At 41.7% G+C, this 14,468-nt stretch overlaps 1 protein-coding gene across 1 annotated transcript in view; it reads right to left on the bottom strand.

Moving 5' to 3' along the window:
• Positions 1 to 14,468, bottom strand: part of ZAP70 (zeta chain of T cell receptor associated protein kinase 70) — a 148,440-nt gene that overhangs the window by 12,633 nt on the left and 121,339 nt on the right. Inside the window, exon 10 of the mRNA XM_073599211.1 lies at positions 11,214 to 11,406. Within this exon, the coding sequence (XP_073455312.1) occupies positions 11,214 to 11,406 (193 nt within the window). The remainder of the gene's footprint in view (positions 1 to 11,213; positions 11,407 to 14,468) is intronic.

The following is a 14,468-nucleotide window of genomic DNA, read 5'->3' as shown; positions in this document are numbered from 1 at the left end:
AAAGGGTGGGCCAACTCAATATTGAACCTATGGACTAAGACTGGGATGCCATTAAAGTTCATGTGCGTGTAAAGGCAGGTGCCCCAATACTTTTGACAATATAGTGTATCATTGTTTGATTGACACTGAATATGGCTTTATTTTTCCACTATATTGGTGGTTTTATTTATTGATGGTGATATTATTTGCGTCAATTCACTGTTTGTTTTCATTGTGATCTTTATGGATAGAGGTTTTGCGTACTCTTTTTGTCCCTTATTTTGTTCTTTTCTTGTATCCGGAACATAGAGTGCAGGATTACTCTCTAGCACAGACAGCATAATGATTTGGTGGTTTATTTTAAAAATGTATATGCTTGTATCTAAGGCGAAAGGAATGCATTAAAATAAATATCATCAAACAGGTGTATAACAAAGACTGTGTAAATTAATTTGGCAGGAAATGTAAATGAAGACTTTCTGCTCCTGATTTGAATCTACACACAACAGGAGTGATGCTGACAGTCATTCTAGTCTTCTGATACAACTCTCTTACAAGAAGTAACGCGAGAGAGAGCCAGATAACTTCCTAGGACCTTCAGTGAATAAATAAGGCACCTGAAGGCTCCATTCACACTAGCACGATTTTCAGATGTGAGTTGCACAGAATCGCATGACAATGGAAATCACACTGATTTCAATGTGCTCATTAAATCAATACAACTCAGCATAGTGTGATTCGCACTGCTGTAATTTGACCAAAATCAAATATACAGCAGTGCGAATTGAGCCTAAAGGTAATTCATATAACATGTAAAAATACTAAAATATTTCAAAGTCAAAAAGTAAAAAAAAAATATCTGAAAAGTAGAATTTGCATACATACACAAACCACTAATTTACTGCTTGTTAGGTACAGTATTCTCTATGCAGCGAAAGTACAGAAGTTGTTTAATGCTCAGTAAGAATTGTTATTTTACATTTTTGTTTTATTTGTGTTGCTTTTCCCACCCAGAGCATAGTAACAGGTTAAATTTTAGAGTTTTATCTCTGCAACATTGTATCAGTTCTATATAAGGTTTCCCTCTGTGCTGTAGCTGATTCATTGCACTCTGGTGTAATTGTACCTTTAGTTCCAGGGCCCAGATCATGGCAAAACGAGCAATGCCAGGATGAAATGACACCCAAAACGCAGTGCAAATTTGCTGCAATTGTCACATAACAAAATGCGCACAACTTAATGCACTTAATGCACAAAACGTGCCCGGCTCAGGGCCATAATTTGGTCCTTGAGCTTCTTTGGTGCAACAAATTTACATAGGGCAGCCCATTCAAGTGGCATGCAGAAACGCGTGTGAATGGCGCTTTTTAACTCACAAGCAGGAACCCGCGTTCTCGCTATGCAGTAAGTGAATGGGGCCTCAGTGGTGAGCACAGGAATCGCCATACATTTTGTACACCCTGCAGAGGTCTCCCTCATATTATTTATAGGGCTGCAACTAATGATTATTTCCATAATCGAATAGTTGGCGATTATTGTTTCGATTAATCGGATAAAATCATTTTAAAAAAACGTAATATGCTATTTTTTTGTTTATTTAAAGTGATAATGACAATTATGGGGCACTATTCCTCCCGGGGAACACTAATGATGGGGCAGCACTATTCCTCCTGGGAACACCAATGATGGGGCAGCAATATTCCTCCGGGAACAACCAATGATGGGGCACTATTCCTCCTGTGAACACCAATGATGGGGCACTATTCCTCCCAGGAACACCAATGATGGGGCACTATTTCTCCCGGGATCACCAATTGATGGGCTCTATTCCTCCTGGGAACACCAATGATTGGGCATTATTCCTCCCGGGAACACCAATGATGGGCACTATTCCTCCTGTGAACACCAATGATGGGGCACTATTCCTCCCAGGAACAACAATGATGGGGCACTATTTCTCCCAGGATCACCAATGATGGGGCACTATTCCTCCTGTGAACACCAATGATGGGGCACTATTCCTCCCAGGAACACCAATGATGGGGCACTATTTCTCCCGGATCACCAATGATGGGGCTCTATTCCTCCTGGAACACCAGGGCACTATTCCACTATTCCTCCCGGGAACACCAATGATGGGGCACTATTCCCCCCCCAGGAACACCAATGGGCCACTATCCCCCCTCCCAGCAACACCAATGGGACACTACCCCCCCAGGAAAACCAATGATAGGGCACTATTACACCAACCCCTGGAACACCAGTGATGGGGCACTACAACCTCCCATCACAAATCATAAAAAACCACTGACTGAGTATTGTTGTATACACTATAGCTGCTACCTTATATCACGGCTGCTTCTCGCCTCTCTCTCTCTTCCCTCGAGGCAGCAGCGGGTGCAGCTGAGGGGGCGAACTGATGTCAGCGAGGAGGAGAGAGGCAGACATGCCTGGTCACATGAGCGCCGCTGGATTCTCATGAGAAAACGGCAGCACCGCCGCCTTGTACACAGGAACAGGATTCACTGGGGCAGATGCAGGACTGGCAGGGAGGAAGGTGACGTTAGACCAACTAATCGATAATGAAACATTTGTGCGACCGTGTGTATGCAAGACAAGTTTGAGCCAACATCCCTCGGAATAAATCCGGATTTTGTTGATAGAATGTCCTATCATGTGTACGTGAAATTAGTGTCACTGGTCCCCGAAAGCGTGTCAAAAGTGTCCCTTGGTGTACAATTGTCCGCCGCAATGTCGCAGTCCCGCTATAAGCCGCTGATCACCACCATTACTAGTAAAAAAATAAATCTATAAAAATTGCATAAAAATATCCCATAGTTTGTGGACGCTATACCTTTTCCACAAACCAATCAATATACACTTATTGGGATTTTTTTACCAAAAATATGTATCAGAATACATATTGGCTTAAATTAATAAAGAAATTAGATTTTTAAAAATTTTTTTAAGGGATATGTTTTAGAGCAGAAAGTAAAAAAATATATATATTTTTAAACATTTTTATTTTTTTTTTTGTTAATAGCGCAAAAAATAAAACCATAGAGGTGATTAAATACCACCAAAAGAAAGCTCTATTTGTGGAAAAAAGCACATAAATTTTATTTGGGTACAGTGTTGCACGACCGCGCAATTGTCAGTTAAAATAACGCAGTGCCAGTATTGCAAAAAATGGCCTGGTCATTAAAGGGGTAAAACCTTCCAGGGCTGAAGTGGTTAAGCGGGAGCTCCTGCCTTTTTTATTTTTTTAATCACCCTGTGATAGTTTCAGCTTATGTCAATCTAAATATTAAGGTGTTTTCTTTTTTAATTTGTTTATTTTTACTCACTGTACCCTCTGGATCCAGTGAGCTTCCATCCTTAGTGTGGGCATCTGAAGCCCGCTCAAAGTTTCTTCTAGGAAATGGTGCAGCTGGATACCAGCATGCGCTTCCCGATCCGTCTCGTATCTGCGCAATGTAAGCAAAGTCCGGAGCACTGGGTGTACTGCAGGTTGCTTATTGACTCCTCAGATTGATGACACATATCCTAGGAGCCAATGGGTGGCCTGAAACGACGTACCCTCGCCGCGGCAAGGTACAGAGGAAGGGGAGCTTTTCAGTGACCAGAAAAGGGTAAAATGCTTTAAAAAAAAAAAATAATAAAACATTCCGAATATTTATGGCATGTGATCAGCAATGCCGGGTGCCAAACTTTAACTATTCTGGTCAAATGTCCTTAACACTTTTTTCTCTTAGGATTAAATGTGATGGAATGTTACATTTGCCCTGCGAAAGGCAACACGTAGAAACTGACATTGACACATATTATAATTATATATTATTTTCTAACTTGACACTGTCAGTGTTATTAGGAATTTTATATTGTACTCGCATTTTTATATGTGTTTTGTTGTAAATTTTAAGGTTACAAGAGATATTACTAGGAGTAAAAAAATCATAAATTAGGCACTTTCCAACCGCCTAACTGTAAATGTGCGTCATGTTTTTTAGCTAGCTGCCATAACCCCAGTATCTTTTTCTCAGTCAGGCAGCTGGCTTTCATATAAAAGTGGTCCCAGCAGCGAGATCACTTTTATAGGCAGCAGGAGAGGGCCCCCTCCTGCTGCTTCCCAGTCGTATCTGAGCTTACCGGGGCAATCGGTAAACCCCGAGCCAATCCGATCCGTCGGATCCTGGGCGGGAAACCAACAGAGCCTCACATAGCCTCAATCGACTTTATGCCCTTCTTGGAGGACCAGAGCGATGTCTGATGTCACTTCCACCTCTTGGGCTTTAAGGGGTTTTTTTTTCCCCTTAAAGCCAAAATTACTTTTTTTTTGCTTTTAAAGGTAAATGAGAGATCTGAGGTCTATTTGACCCCAGATCTCTCAATAAAGAGGACCTGTCATCCTTATTTCTATTACAAGGGATGTTTACATTCCTTGTAATAGGAATGAAAGTGATCCAAATAAATAAATAAATAAATAAAATGAAAGGGACAGTGTAAAAATAAAAAATAAAAAGTAAAATAAATAAGAAAAAAATAATGAACGCCCCCTATCCCTGCGAGCTCGCACGCAGAAGCAAACGCATACATAAGTCGAGCCTGCATATGTAAACGGTGTTCAAACAACACATGTGAGGTATTGTTGTGATTGTTAGAGCGAGAGCAATAATTCTAGCACTAGACCTTCTCTCTAACTCTAAATAGGTAACCTGTAAAAAAAAAATAAGGCGACACCTATGGAGATTTTTAACCGCTTCAGCCCCGCAAGAATTTACCCCCTTCCTGACCAGAGCGTTTTTTGCGATTCGGCACTGCGTCGCTTTAACTGACAATTGGGCGGTCGTGCGACATGGCTCCCAAACAAAATTGACATCCTTTTTTTCCCACAAATAGAGCTTTCTTTTGGTGGTATTTAATCACCTCTGGGATTTTTATTTTTTGCACTATAAACAAAATAAGAGCGACAATTTTGAAAAAAATGCATTATTTTTTACATTTTGCTATAATGAAAATCCCCCAAAAATATATAAAAAAAAATTTTTTTTCCTCAGTTTAGGCCGATACGTACTCTTCTACATATTTTTGGTAAATAAAAAAAAATCACAATAAGCATTTATTGATTGGCTTGCGCAAACGTTATAGCGTTTACTAAATAGGGGATAGTTTTATGGCATTTTTTTTTTTTTACTAGTAATGGTTGGCGATCAGCGATTTTTATTGTGACTGCGACGTTATGGCAGACATGTCGGACATTTTTGACACATTTTTGGGACCACTGTCATTTATACAGCGATCAGTGCGATTAAAAATGCACTGATTACTGTGTAAATGACACTGGCAGTGAAGGGGTTAACCACTAGGGGGCGGGGAGGGGTTAATCAGTACTAGGGGAGTGTTTTCTAACTGTAGGGGGGAGGGGCTGTATTTGTCACTAGACTGATCACTGCTCCCGATGACAGGGAGCAGAGATCAGTGACACTTGTCACTAGGCAGAACAGGGAGATGCTGTTTACATCAGCATCTCCCCGTTTGTCCTCTCGGCGAGGCGTATCCCTGCGGCGATCGAGTCCGCAGGACCCGTGACCCGACTCACGGAGCTCCCGGCCGGCTCGCTTGCGCGGCGGCGTGCGCGCAATGGCACGGCGGGGAATTCAAATGGACGTACAGGTACGCCCATTTGCCCAGCCGTGCCATTCTGCCGACGTACATCGTCGTGCGCCGGTCGGGAACCGGTTAAGTTCCGTAGTTTGTCGCCATTCCACGAGCGTGCACAATTTTAAAGCATGACATGTTAGGTATCTATTTACTCGGCGTAACATCATCTTTCACATTATACAAAGAAATTGGGCTACCTTTACTGGGTTTTTTTTATCTGTTAAAGTGTATTTTTTTCCATAAAATTAAAAGACCACTGCGCAAATACAGTGTGACATAAAATATTGCAATGATCGCCATTTTATTCTCTAGGGTCTCTGCTAAAAAAATTTGAGCAAAAAAATACATTTTTATTTGTAAACAACAAATGTCAGAAAAAGGCCTGCTCTTAAAGTGGTTAGTTAATACAAATCTATAATTTTCCTTTTTGTTTTAGTATATATAGTATATGGTTTTTGGGGGACCTAAATAGATTTTCAATTTACTAATGTTTAAGAACTAAACAACATGCTCGGCCTTAATTGATTGAAGTAAGAAGGCACACAGCAATAACTGGTTAAAATAAAACTCTAAGGCCATCTTGTGTTCACTTTAAAGAATTACTTCTGTTAAAGTGGTAGAAACAACTCAGGGCTCATTTACACCAGAGCTCATGTATCAGAGTGCACATGACACGCAGCCGAATATTTTTTAGGTTGTGCTGAAATGCATTTTTACAAAGTTTTGCACTATGATTTTTAAAGTTTTTTTCTTTTCTTTTTTTAAATTAAGGGCACATTGACACAAGCTTTGAAAACGCTGTGTACAGATGCATACAGTGTACAGTTGTGTATGCATCTGTAAGTAGCAGTATATAAATACATGGGCATATTCACACTACTGCATCCGGGGCAATAATTTTGTCCAGCAGCATAAAAAAGAAACTAGGACATAGCTATGTCCAGGGCCTTAATTTTCAGCGTTATTCATGTTGTACACATGTAAATGTTTGTATAACACTTTCATGTGGACACGCACACAGCGTTAATAGAGCCTATTACTTGCCTTCAGTCTACATGTCTATATCAACAATGTGTAGACAGAGGTGCTGCCACTGCTGATTATACACTATTGATGTTTACATTTAAATTGATGAAGAAATTTGATTTTTTAATTTTTTTTATTGGATGTGTTTTATAGCAGATAGTAAAAAAAAAATTATTTTTTTTTTCAAAATTGTCGGTCTTTTTTTTGTTACCCGCCAAGACTTACAGGCACTCGTGCCACTCTGCACTCCTGCGCCTTCTGTTCTCAATACCATTTAGGCCATTCTACCATTTCTATGTTCATGTTAAAAAATTTTTTTGACTAAAATACTTCAGAAAAAAAAAAGGGGATCATTGAATTTGCCTATTTTCGCCAAAGTAAGGAGTTCTTTTGATAACCCACTTCCTCTGTTACTGATACTAACTGTTTCCCAATGACCCACTGCTGCATTCCTAAATTAATGGACAGGTTCACTTTTTAAACATGTTACACCCATATTTAGGTGTATATGTAACATGCTGGTAATCACCAGCCTCCTCAACCCCAGAACCCCTGTGATAGCGGGCAGGGGTTCTTCTCTCCCACAGCTGCTGCACATTTAAACCTTTTACGACCAGGCCTATTCTGACACTTTTTGTTTACAAGTAAAATTTGGAAAAAATACACTTTAATGAATTTCAATAAAAAAAAAAACCCACAAAATATAACCCCTTTTTTTGCAAAAAAAAAAAAAAAAAAGATGATGTTATGCCGAGTAAACAGATACTAACATGTCACACCTTAAAATTAAGCACACTCATGGGATGGTGACAAACTATGATACTTAAAAATATCCATAGGTGACACTTTAAAAATGTTTACAGGTTACCAGTTTAGAGTTACAGAGGAAGTCTAGCACTAGAATTATTGCTCTCACTATAAAGTTTGCGGCAATACCTCACATTTGTGGTGCAAACATTGTTTACATAGCAAGGGGACGCTTTAAAAAAAAAATATTATTTATTTTATTACATTTTTTTATTTTTACACTGACCCTTTAATTTCACAATTTTGTTCCTATCAAAAGAAATGTAAACTTCTCTTGTGATAGAAATAAGGCATGACAGGCCCCCTTTATGGAGATATCTAGGGTCTATGAGACCCTAGATATCTCCTCCACCCTGGAAAAAAAAACAATTATATTAATAACACCCTGCAACTAGAGAGAGGGCACATTTCTCAAAGCACTTGGTACACATAAAGTGGAAAGGGGAACTTTCTAGTTTCTGGTGGGAACTTTCTGTCGGTTGTCCTCCTGTTCACTCAAAGTGTTGAATGTACTCTATCTCATTGCAGGTAAATGAGATTATTCTCTGGACCATAGCTTTGACTAAGGTAAATTAAAATGGTTTAGTTTATGTTCCTGTAGTGCAACCAGAGTGTGATCAGAGAACAAGCTGCATGATTGTCAACGTAGGTTTGTCGGGCAGGAAAGGGGACAGGAGCAGCGAGGCCAGCTCCCAGCCATGCACTGAGAGGCTGCGCCAGGTGCCATTTAGGAATCTGGGTGGATCCTGGCATTATTGTTGAGATCCCTGCAGAGTCTGGAGCCGCTCGGTGATGTCACAGGACAGCACAAGTAAGTTCACTTAGAGGGTTGGCATAGTAGGGTCCACAAGAAGGCAACTTTTCCTCTCGGTACTTGCCATGTGTTCCTGCATGGGTAGTTTGTTCCATCAACTGGAAGATAATTACTGTTGCTATGGTTGGTTTGTACATGCATTGGTCCTAACGTCAATTTGGGGTGCAGGGACAAACTCCACTAGGCCAATTTTGCCTGCAGAAGTCAGAGAGAGAAGACCTGATTGAATAGCTTCTGGGATTTTGAGTTGAGAACCACCAACTAAGCATACTCATTGCTTGGGTAGGGTAAACACTGAGAGTCAGCTGTCATGGTGGTTGGCGAAGGCTGAGGGACAACTCTGAGTGTCGATGTATACTTTAATCGCTTGCTGCCTGCCCACAGTACATTTACTGTGGAAGGGCGGCACAGTACATTGCCACCAAACTTCTGGGTTTGGGGCGCACATGCACGCCCCCCCCCCCCCCCCGCTGGTGATTACACACAGCACAAGTTTGTCAGCAGATTTCAGCCAATGATATGCCAATGATCAGCACAGAGTTTTTTGTTGACATACAGACAGAACTCTGTACACACACAGCGATCTGTCTGTTTGTTCTCCCTGAAATCAACTCTGAGTTCAGGGAGAAAAATCAGACAGTTCTGTATGTAAAAGCAGCACACATTACACTTGTTAGGCACACATTTAACCCCTGCATTGCCTCTTGATGTTATCATCTTCCCAGGCCAGTATCATCACTGATTACTGTATTAGTGTCACTAGCGATATCAGTGTCAGTTAGTCAGTTAGTGTCTCTCCCAGCCAGTGTCTGTTAGTGCCATATTTCCCTCCACACTATCACAGTCCCATTATAAGTCGCTGATCACCACCATTAGTAGTATAGTGTATGTATGGATCAGTATCTTGATCACAATCAGAACTATACTAATGTCCCCAATAGAACAGTGTCCCCAAAAACACAGTTTGGTTTTTACCAGAGACATAGTAGAATACATTTTGGCCTAAAATAATGAAGACATTTTATTTTATATGGATATGTTTTATGACAGAAAGTTGAAAATATTGGGGTTGTTTTTTTCTAAATTTTTGGTATTTTTTCATTTAAAGAAAAAATAAATAAACCAGTGGTGATCAAATACCACCAAAAGAAAGCACTATTTGTGTGGAAAAATAAATAAAAATGTAATTTGCATACAGTGTTGCATTACTGCACAATTACCAGTTAAAATTGCAGAGTGCTGAATATCAAAAAATGCCCTGGTCATGAAGGGGGTAAAACCTTGTGGAGGTCAAGTGGTTAAAGGCAACCATGCACATGTGTAAACATTTTCAGGTTATGATGATCTTATGCCGCGTACACACAAGCGGACTTTACGGCAGACTTTGCCCGGCGGACGGGATTTCGTCGGACAATTCGATCGTGTGTGGGCTACAGCGGACTTTGTTTTCTCAAAAGTTGGACGGACTTAGATTTGAAACATGTTTTAAATCTTTCCGTCGAACTCGAGTCCGGTCGAAAAGTCCGCTTGTGTGTATGCTAGTTCGACGGACAAAAACCCACGCTAGGGCAGCTATTGGCTACTGGCTATGAACTTCCTTGTTTTAGAGTGGTCGTACGTCATCACGTACGAATTCGACGGACTTTGGTGGATTGTGTGTAGGCAAGTCCGTTCATTCAGAAAGTCCGTCATAAAGTCCGTTGAAAGGTCCGCCGGGCAAAGTCTGCCGTAAAGTCCGACCGTGTGTATGCGGCATAAGACTAACCTATCTAGCCCTGTAAAGATGAAATCGCTATACATATCTTTTCTGAAGTCGCTCTGGTCCAGTCTCCAGCAGCGGAAGCTCTGCAGGTAGGACCTTTTAGTCGACTAAAATGTACTGGAGATTTAGTCAACTGAATACGACTAAAACTAAAACAATTGCAGAAGACTAAAATGGGACTAAAACTAAAATGCCATTTTAGTCCTAAGACTAATGGCCCGTACACACGAGCGGATTTTTCCTCCAATATTTTTTGATAAGATACTGCATTCATCTTGCCATCAGTTGTGACCAAATGTATTCCTTATTGTGCATCTTGAAACAGCCACACCAAATGTTTTCAGAGGGTCCTGTATTTCACCTGAAGTTATTTGTGGGTTTTTCTTTGCATCCCGAACAATTTTCCTGTCAGTTGTGGCTGAAATTTAAGTTGGTCTACCTGGCCGTGGTTTGGTTTCAACAGAACCCCTCATTTTTCACTTAGAGTTTGAACACTGCTGATTGGCATTCTCAATTTCTTGGATATCTTTTTATATCCCTTTCCCGTTTTATACATTTCAACTAGCTTTTCCCGCAGATTCTTTGACAATTCTTATGCTTTCCCCATGAATGACTCAGAATCCAGAAACGTCCGTGCAACACTGGATGAAAGATGCAAGGGTCTGTCAGGAGTCCAGAAACTCATTGACCTTTTATAAACACACACTAATTACAAGCAAACAGATCACAGGTTAGGAAGGTTACCTTTATTAGCCATTTAAACCCCTTTGTGTCAACTTGTGTGCATGTTATCTGGCCAAAATCCCCAGGGTATGTAAACTTTCAATCAGGGTCATTTGGGTAGTTTCTGTTGCCATTATGATTTAAAACGAGTAAACACAGTTGATTGATAATAAATGGCTTCAGCCAAACACTAACCATGAGTGAAAGACATGTTTTTGTGTTATCATTCATATTCTCTGAAAAATGGCCAAGAAATCATAAATTCTGCCAGGGTATGTAAACTTATGAGCAAAACTGTATATATTTTGATAGGTGTTTGCATCAGTGATGACACACTTACCAAATTTAGCACTCTCTGGATCACATATGAATTATATATACTGTATATATAAGAAAGGTTATGAAAATAGTCTCTATTTCAATTCTAATCAATGACATTACCGTGTAGTAGTTGTTATCCACTGCAAGTGCCTTAGAGAGACCAAAGTCGCTTATTTTTGCATAATGTTGGTTTACAAGAAGGACGTTGCGAGCAGCCAAGTCACGATGCACAAAATTATGTTCCTCTAGATATTTCATCCCCAAAGACACTTGATGCATTAACTCTGCAACATTACTGATCGACACCTCGTCCCTGCAGAAAAGAAAAGAATATATAACTGGTGTGACAGTAGCCCTCACCCACATTTGCAGTTCTGTGGTTTCATAAGTTCACCTTTTTTTTTTTTAAAGTACAGCTTCCTTATGTACCAATATACCATTAATGTACCTGTGTTGCAGAAAAGAGAAAGCTGTTCCTATGTTCTGGAGCAGGCCTCACTTTCTCCTATAGAAATCTCCTTCATGACTTCCTGGTATCTGCAGGACGCTAGAGAGTCGTTAGTAGAGTGAGGAAGTTCTTATTGAACCACACCCTGCTCCTTCCCTTTTCCTCCAGGAGATTGCTCCCTCCCACCTCTCTTCTACGTTAGATTTGCCCAGTGTTGCAGTGCTATCTAAAACCTGCCCACAACTCAAGTGCATTGACTCTCACCCACAGCTCTAGTAAAGCATTGCTCCCGTCTCTGTGCCCACCTTCTCTGATAAAGTTATTGTCAGTGGGCAATGTTCTTTCTCAACACATAGTCAGTGTCCTCCTCGTTGCATTGATGCATTGTTTTTGTACCTCTCCTTCTCCCAGCATATCATTTATTTGGCAGAGTGTGCACACTGGAGCAGGAGAAGGAGCTGAGTGATCACATGTGGAGCATATCTGTAGTACTGAAATCAGGAGAATTGTGTCCCTGGAAGTCTGTAATACACCAAAAATGAACTAGGTTACATGTGCCCACGAGGGGGAGGGTGTCAGGAACCTGCAGCTGGGAGATGACCAGTACAGATACAGTATGTAGCTACACAAAGAACCTAGGACCAGACCATATGTATATATCTGTAGCACCCTGGTGTTTAGGCAGAGTTGCTCCTAAATTTACGTGCCAGGTATAGATACCTTGGCTAATTGTTGAGGATCAATTCCAATCAAGTCCAATCGTTGTCAAAAGTTTGTAGAATTCACCTCCGTAACATCTCTAAAATTCGCCCCCTTTTTAACAAATGAAACCACCAAGCTCCTCATTCACTCCCTTGTTATCTCTCGCCTTGACTATTGCAACTCCCTTCTCATTGGCCTGCCTCTCCATAGGCTATCCCCTCTTCAGTCTATCATGAATGCTGCTGCCAGACTTATCCACCTTACCAACCGCTCAGTGTCTGCCAACCCTCTACTTCAATCCCTACACTGGCTCCCAATCACCCAGCGAATTAAATTCGAAATACTAACTACAACATACAAAGCCATTCACAACTCTGCCCCAAGCTACATCACCAGTCTTGTCTCCAAATATCACCCAAATCGTCCTCTCCGCTCTTCTCAAGACCTCCTACTCTCAAGCTCTGTCACCTCCTCCTCCCATGCTCATCTCCAGGATTTCTCCAGAGCCTCTCCCATCCTCTGGAACTCGCTACCTCCACTGGTCCGGCTATCCCCTACTCTTGCTACCTTCAGGCGATCCCTGAAAACTCATCTCTTCAGGAAAGCCTATTATGTCTCCAGCTAATCTTCTACCACTTCCATCAGCTCATTCCCCACAGTTACAACCTTTTGTACCACCTGCCCCACCTTATTAGATTGTAAGCTCTTCTGAGAAGGGCCCTCTTAATCCTCTTGTATTGTACTGTATTATAACTGTATTGTCTCCTTTTATATTGTAAAGTGCTGCATAAACTGTTGGCGCTATATAAATCCTGTATAATAATAATAATAATCAATTAATGTCACTCTAAGTCTGTAATTGCTGCACTTTTCTCACTTGCTGCTAGGTGGCTGGGTACCTGGTGGCATTAGATATGAGAAGGGCAATGCAATGTCAGATTATAGGTATATGGGGGTATCCCAGCCAATGGGCAGGGGTTTTCTTAAATCCCTTGGCCTGCTGGGAGAACCTATATATTTGGGTGGAGTCAGGTGATCAAGGTTTTCTGTGCCACCTGGACTGCTGTCTGGGTGGATGTGTGTTCTACTGCCAGGGCTGCTAGGCCGGAGTTTGGGCCTATCCCGGGCACATCTGGCTGCTAGGCTGTCTGAGGGCCTATCCCGAAGCAAGCGCAGCGGGTGGGATTGCAGAGGGTTGGGATTGCGGCTTGCAGTCCAACAAGAAGTAATGGTTCTGCCGGCCTGAGAACCTGTCGTGGTCAGGGGTAGAGGGGAGGCTGTTGCTACTAAGGGATCAACCACCTTATTACCAAAGACCACAGTGAGTATCTGAAGCAAGTACCGGAGCAGTATTCTTACCAACCGGGGACAGTGAAGAATCGGGAAACTTCAGCGGGTATCAAGCCAGGGACCCAGCCAGCGGAGGTGACGCTTGCAGAGCAGCCCTGTGTGTCAAGCCAGGGACCGAGCAGGCCAGTGGGGTGAAGCTTGAGAAGTATCTTGAGTGCCAAGCTAGGGACCCAGCAGAGAGGCGGGGGTGACGTTTGAGGAGGATACTACCGTGAAGATTGGAGGAGTTTAAGGGATTCAGTGGCAGTGAATCAATGGGTCTAGTGAGAGACTGGGAGCTCAGTTGGCTGAAGAACTACAAGAAGTGATTATAATGGAAGTGAAGGAACTGTTACACTTTATGTTAGGAACTGTTGAAAACTGTTGCCATAGGAGACAGCTTTCCTATACATGCAGATGTGGCGTCTCGCTGGATGCCTTTCCCTGCATGGCTGTTCTCCTGTTGAAGTCTCGGAGTCTGCCAGTTAATCTTGCAATTACCTAAGGGTGTCCTGACCCTAAACCTCTCTCTCAAACTTCTGTTAAGAGAAATAAAATAACTTTTGCATTCAAGAAGTGTCTGGCGCCCAATGACTCTAACTACTTTGCACCCACTATGCCTCACAACCACATAGGGATGTCAGCTATCTCTGGCCCTGGAGGTTCTCATTAGACCGAAGGCGATTGGGGACCTTGCTACATATCTTTAAAGTGAGGTTTATTTATAGTGAAACAAAAGACAATCACACACCAGCAAACAGTAAACACAAACAAACCCTAGTGACAAAATACCTGATTAACCTAACAGCCTCACTGTGCCCATCAAATGTAGCCTCGCTGTGTCCATGAATGCAGCCTCACTGTGCCCATCATTGCAGCCTCACTGTGCCCATGAA

This window comes from Aquarana catesbeiana, linkage group LG01, assembly GCF_042186555.1.
Source record: "Aquarana catesbeiana isolate 2022-GZ linkage group LG01, ASM4218655v1, whole genome shotgun sequence".
Classification (NCBI taxonomy): Eukaryota; Metazoa; Chordata; class Amphibia; order Anura; family Ranidae; genus Aquarana; species Aquarana catesbeiana.
This window is presented reverse-complemented; position numbering and strand designations above follow the sequence as displayed.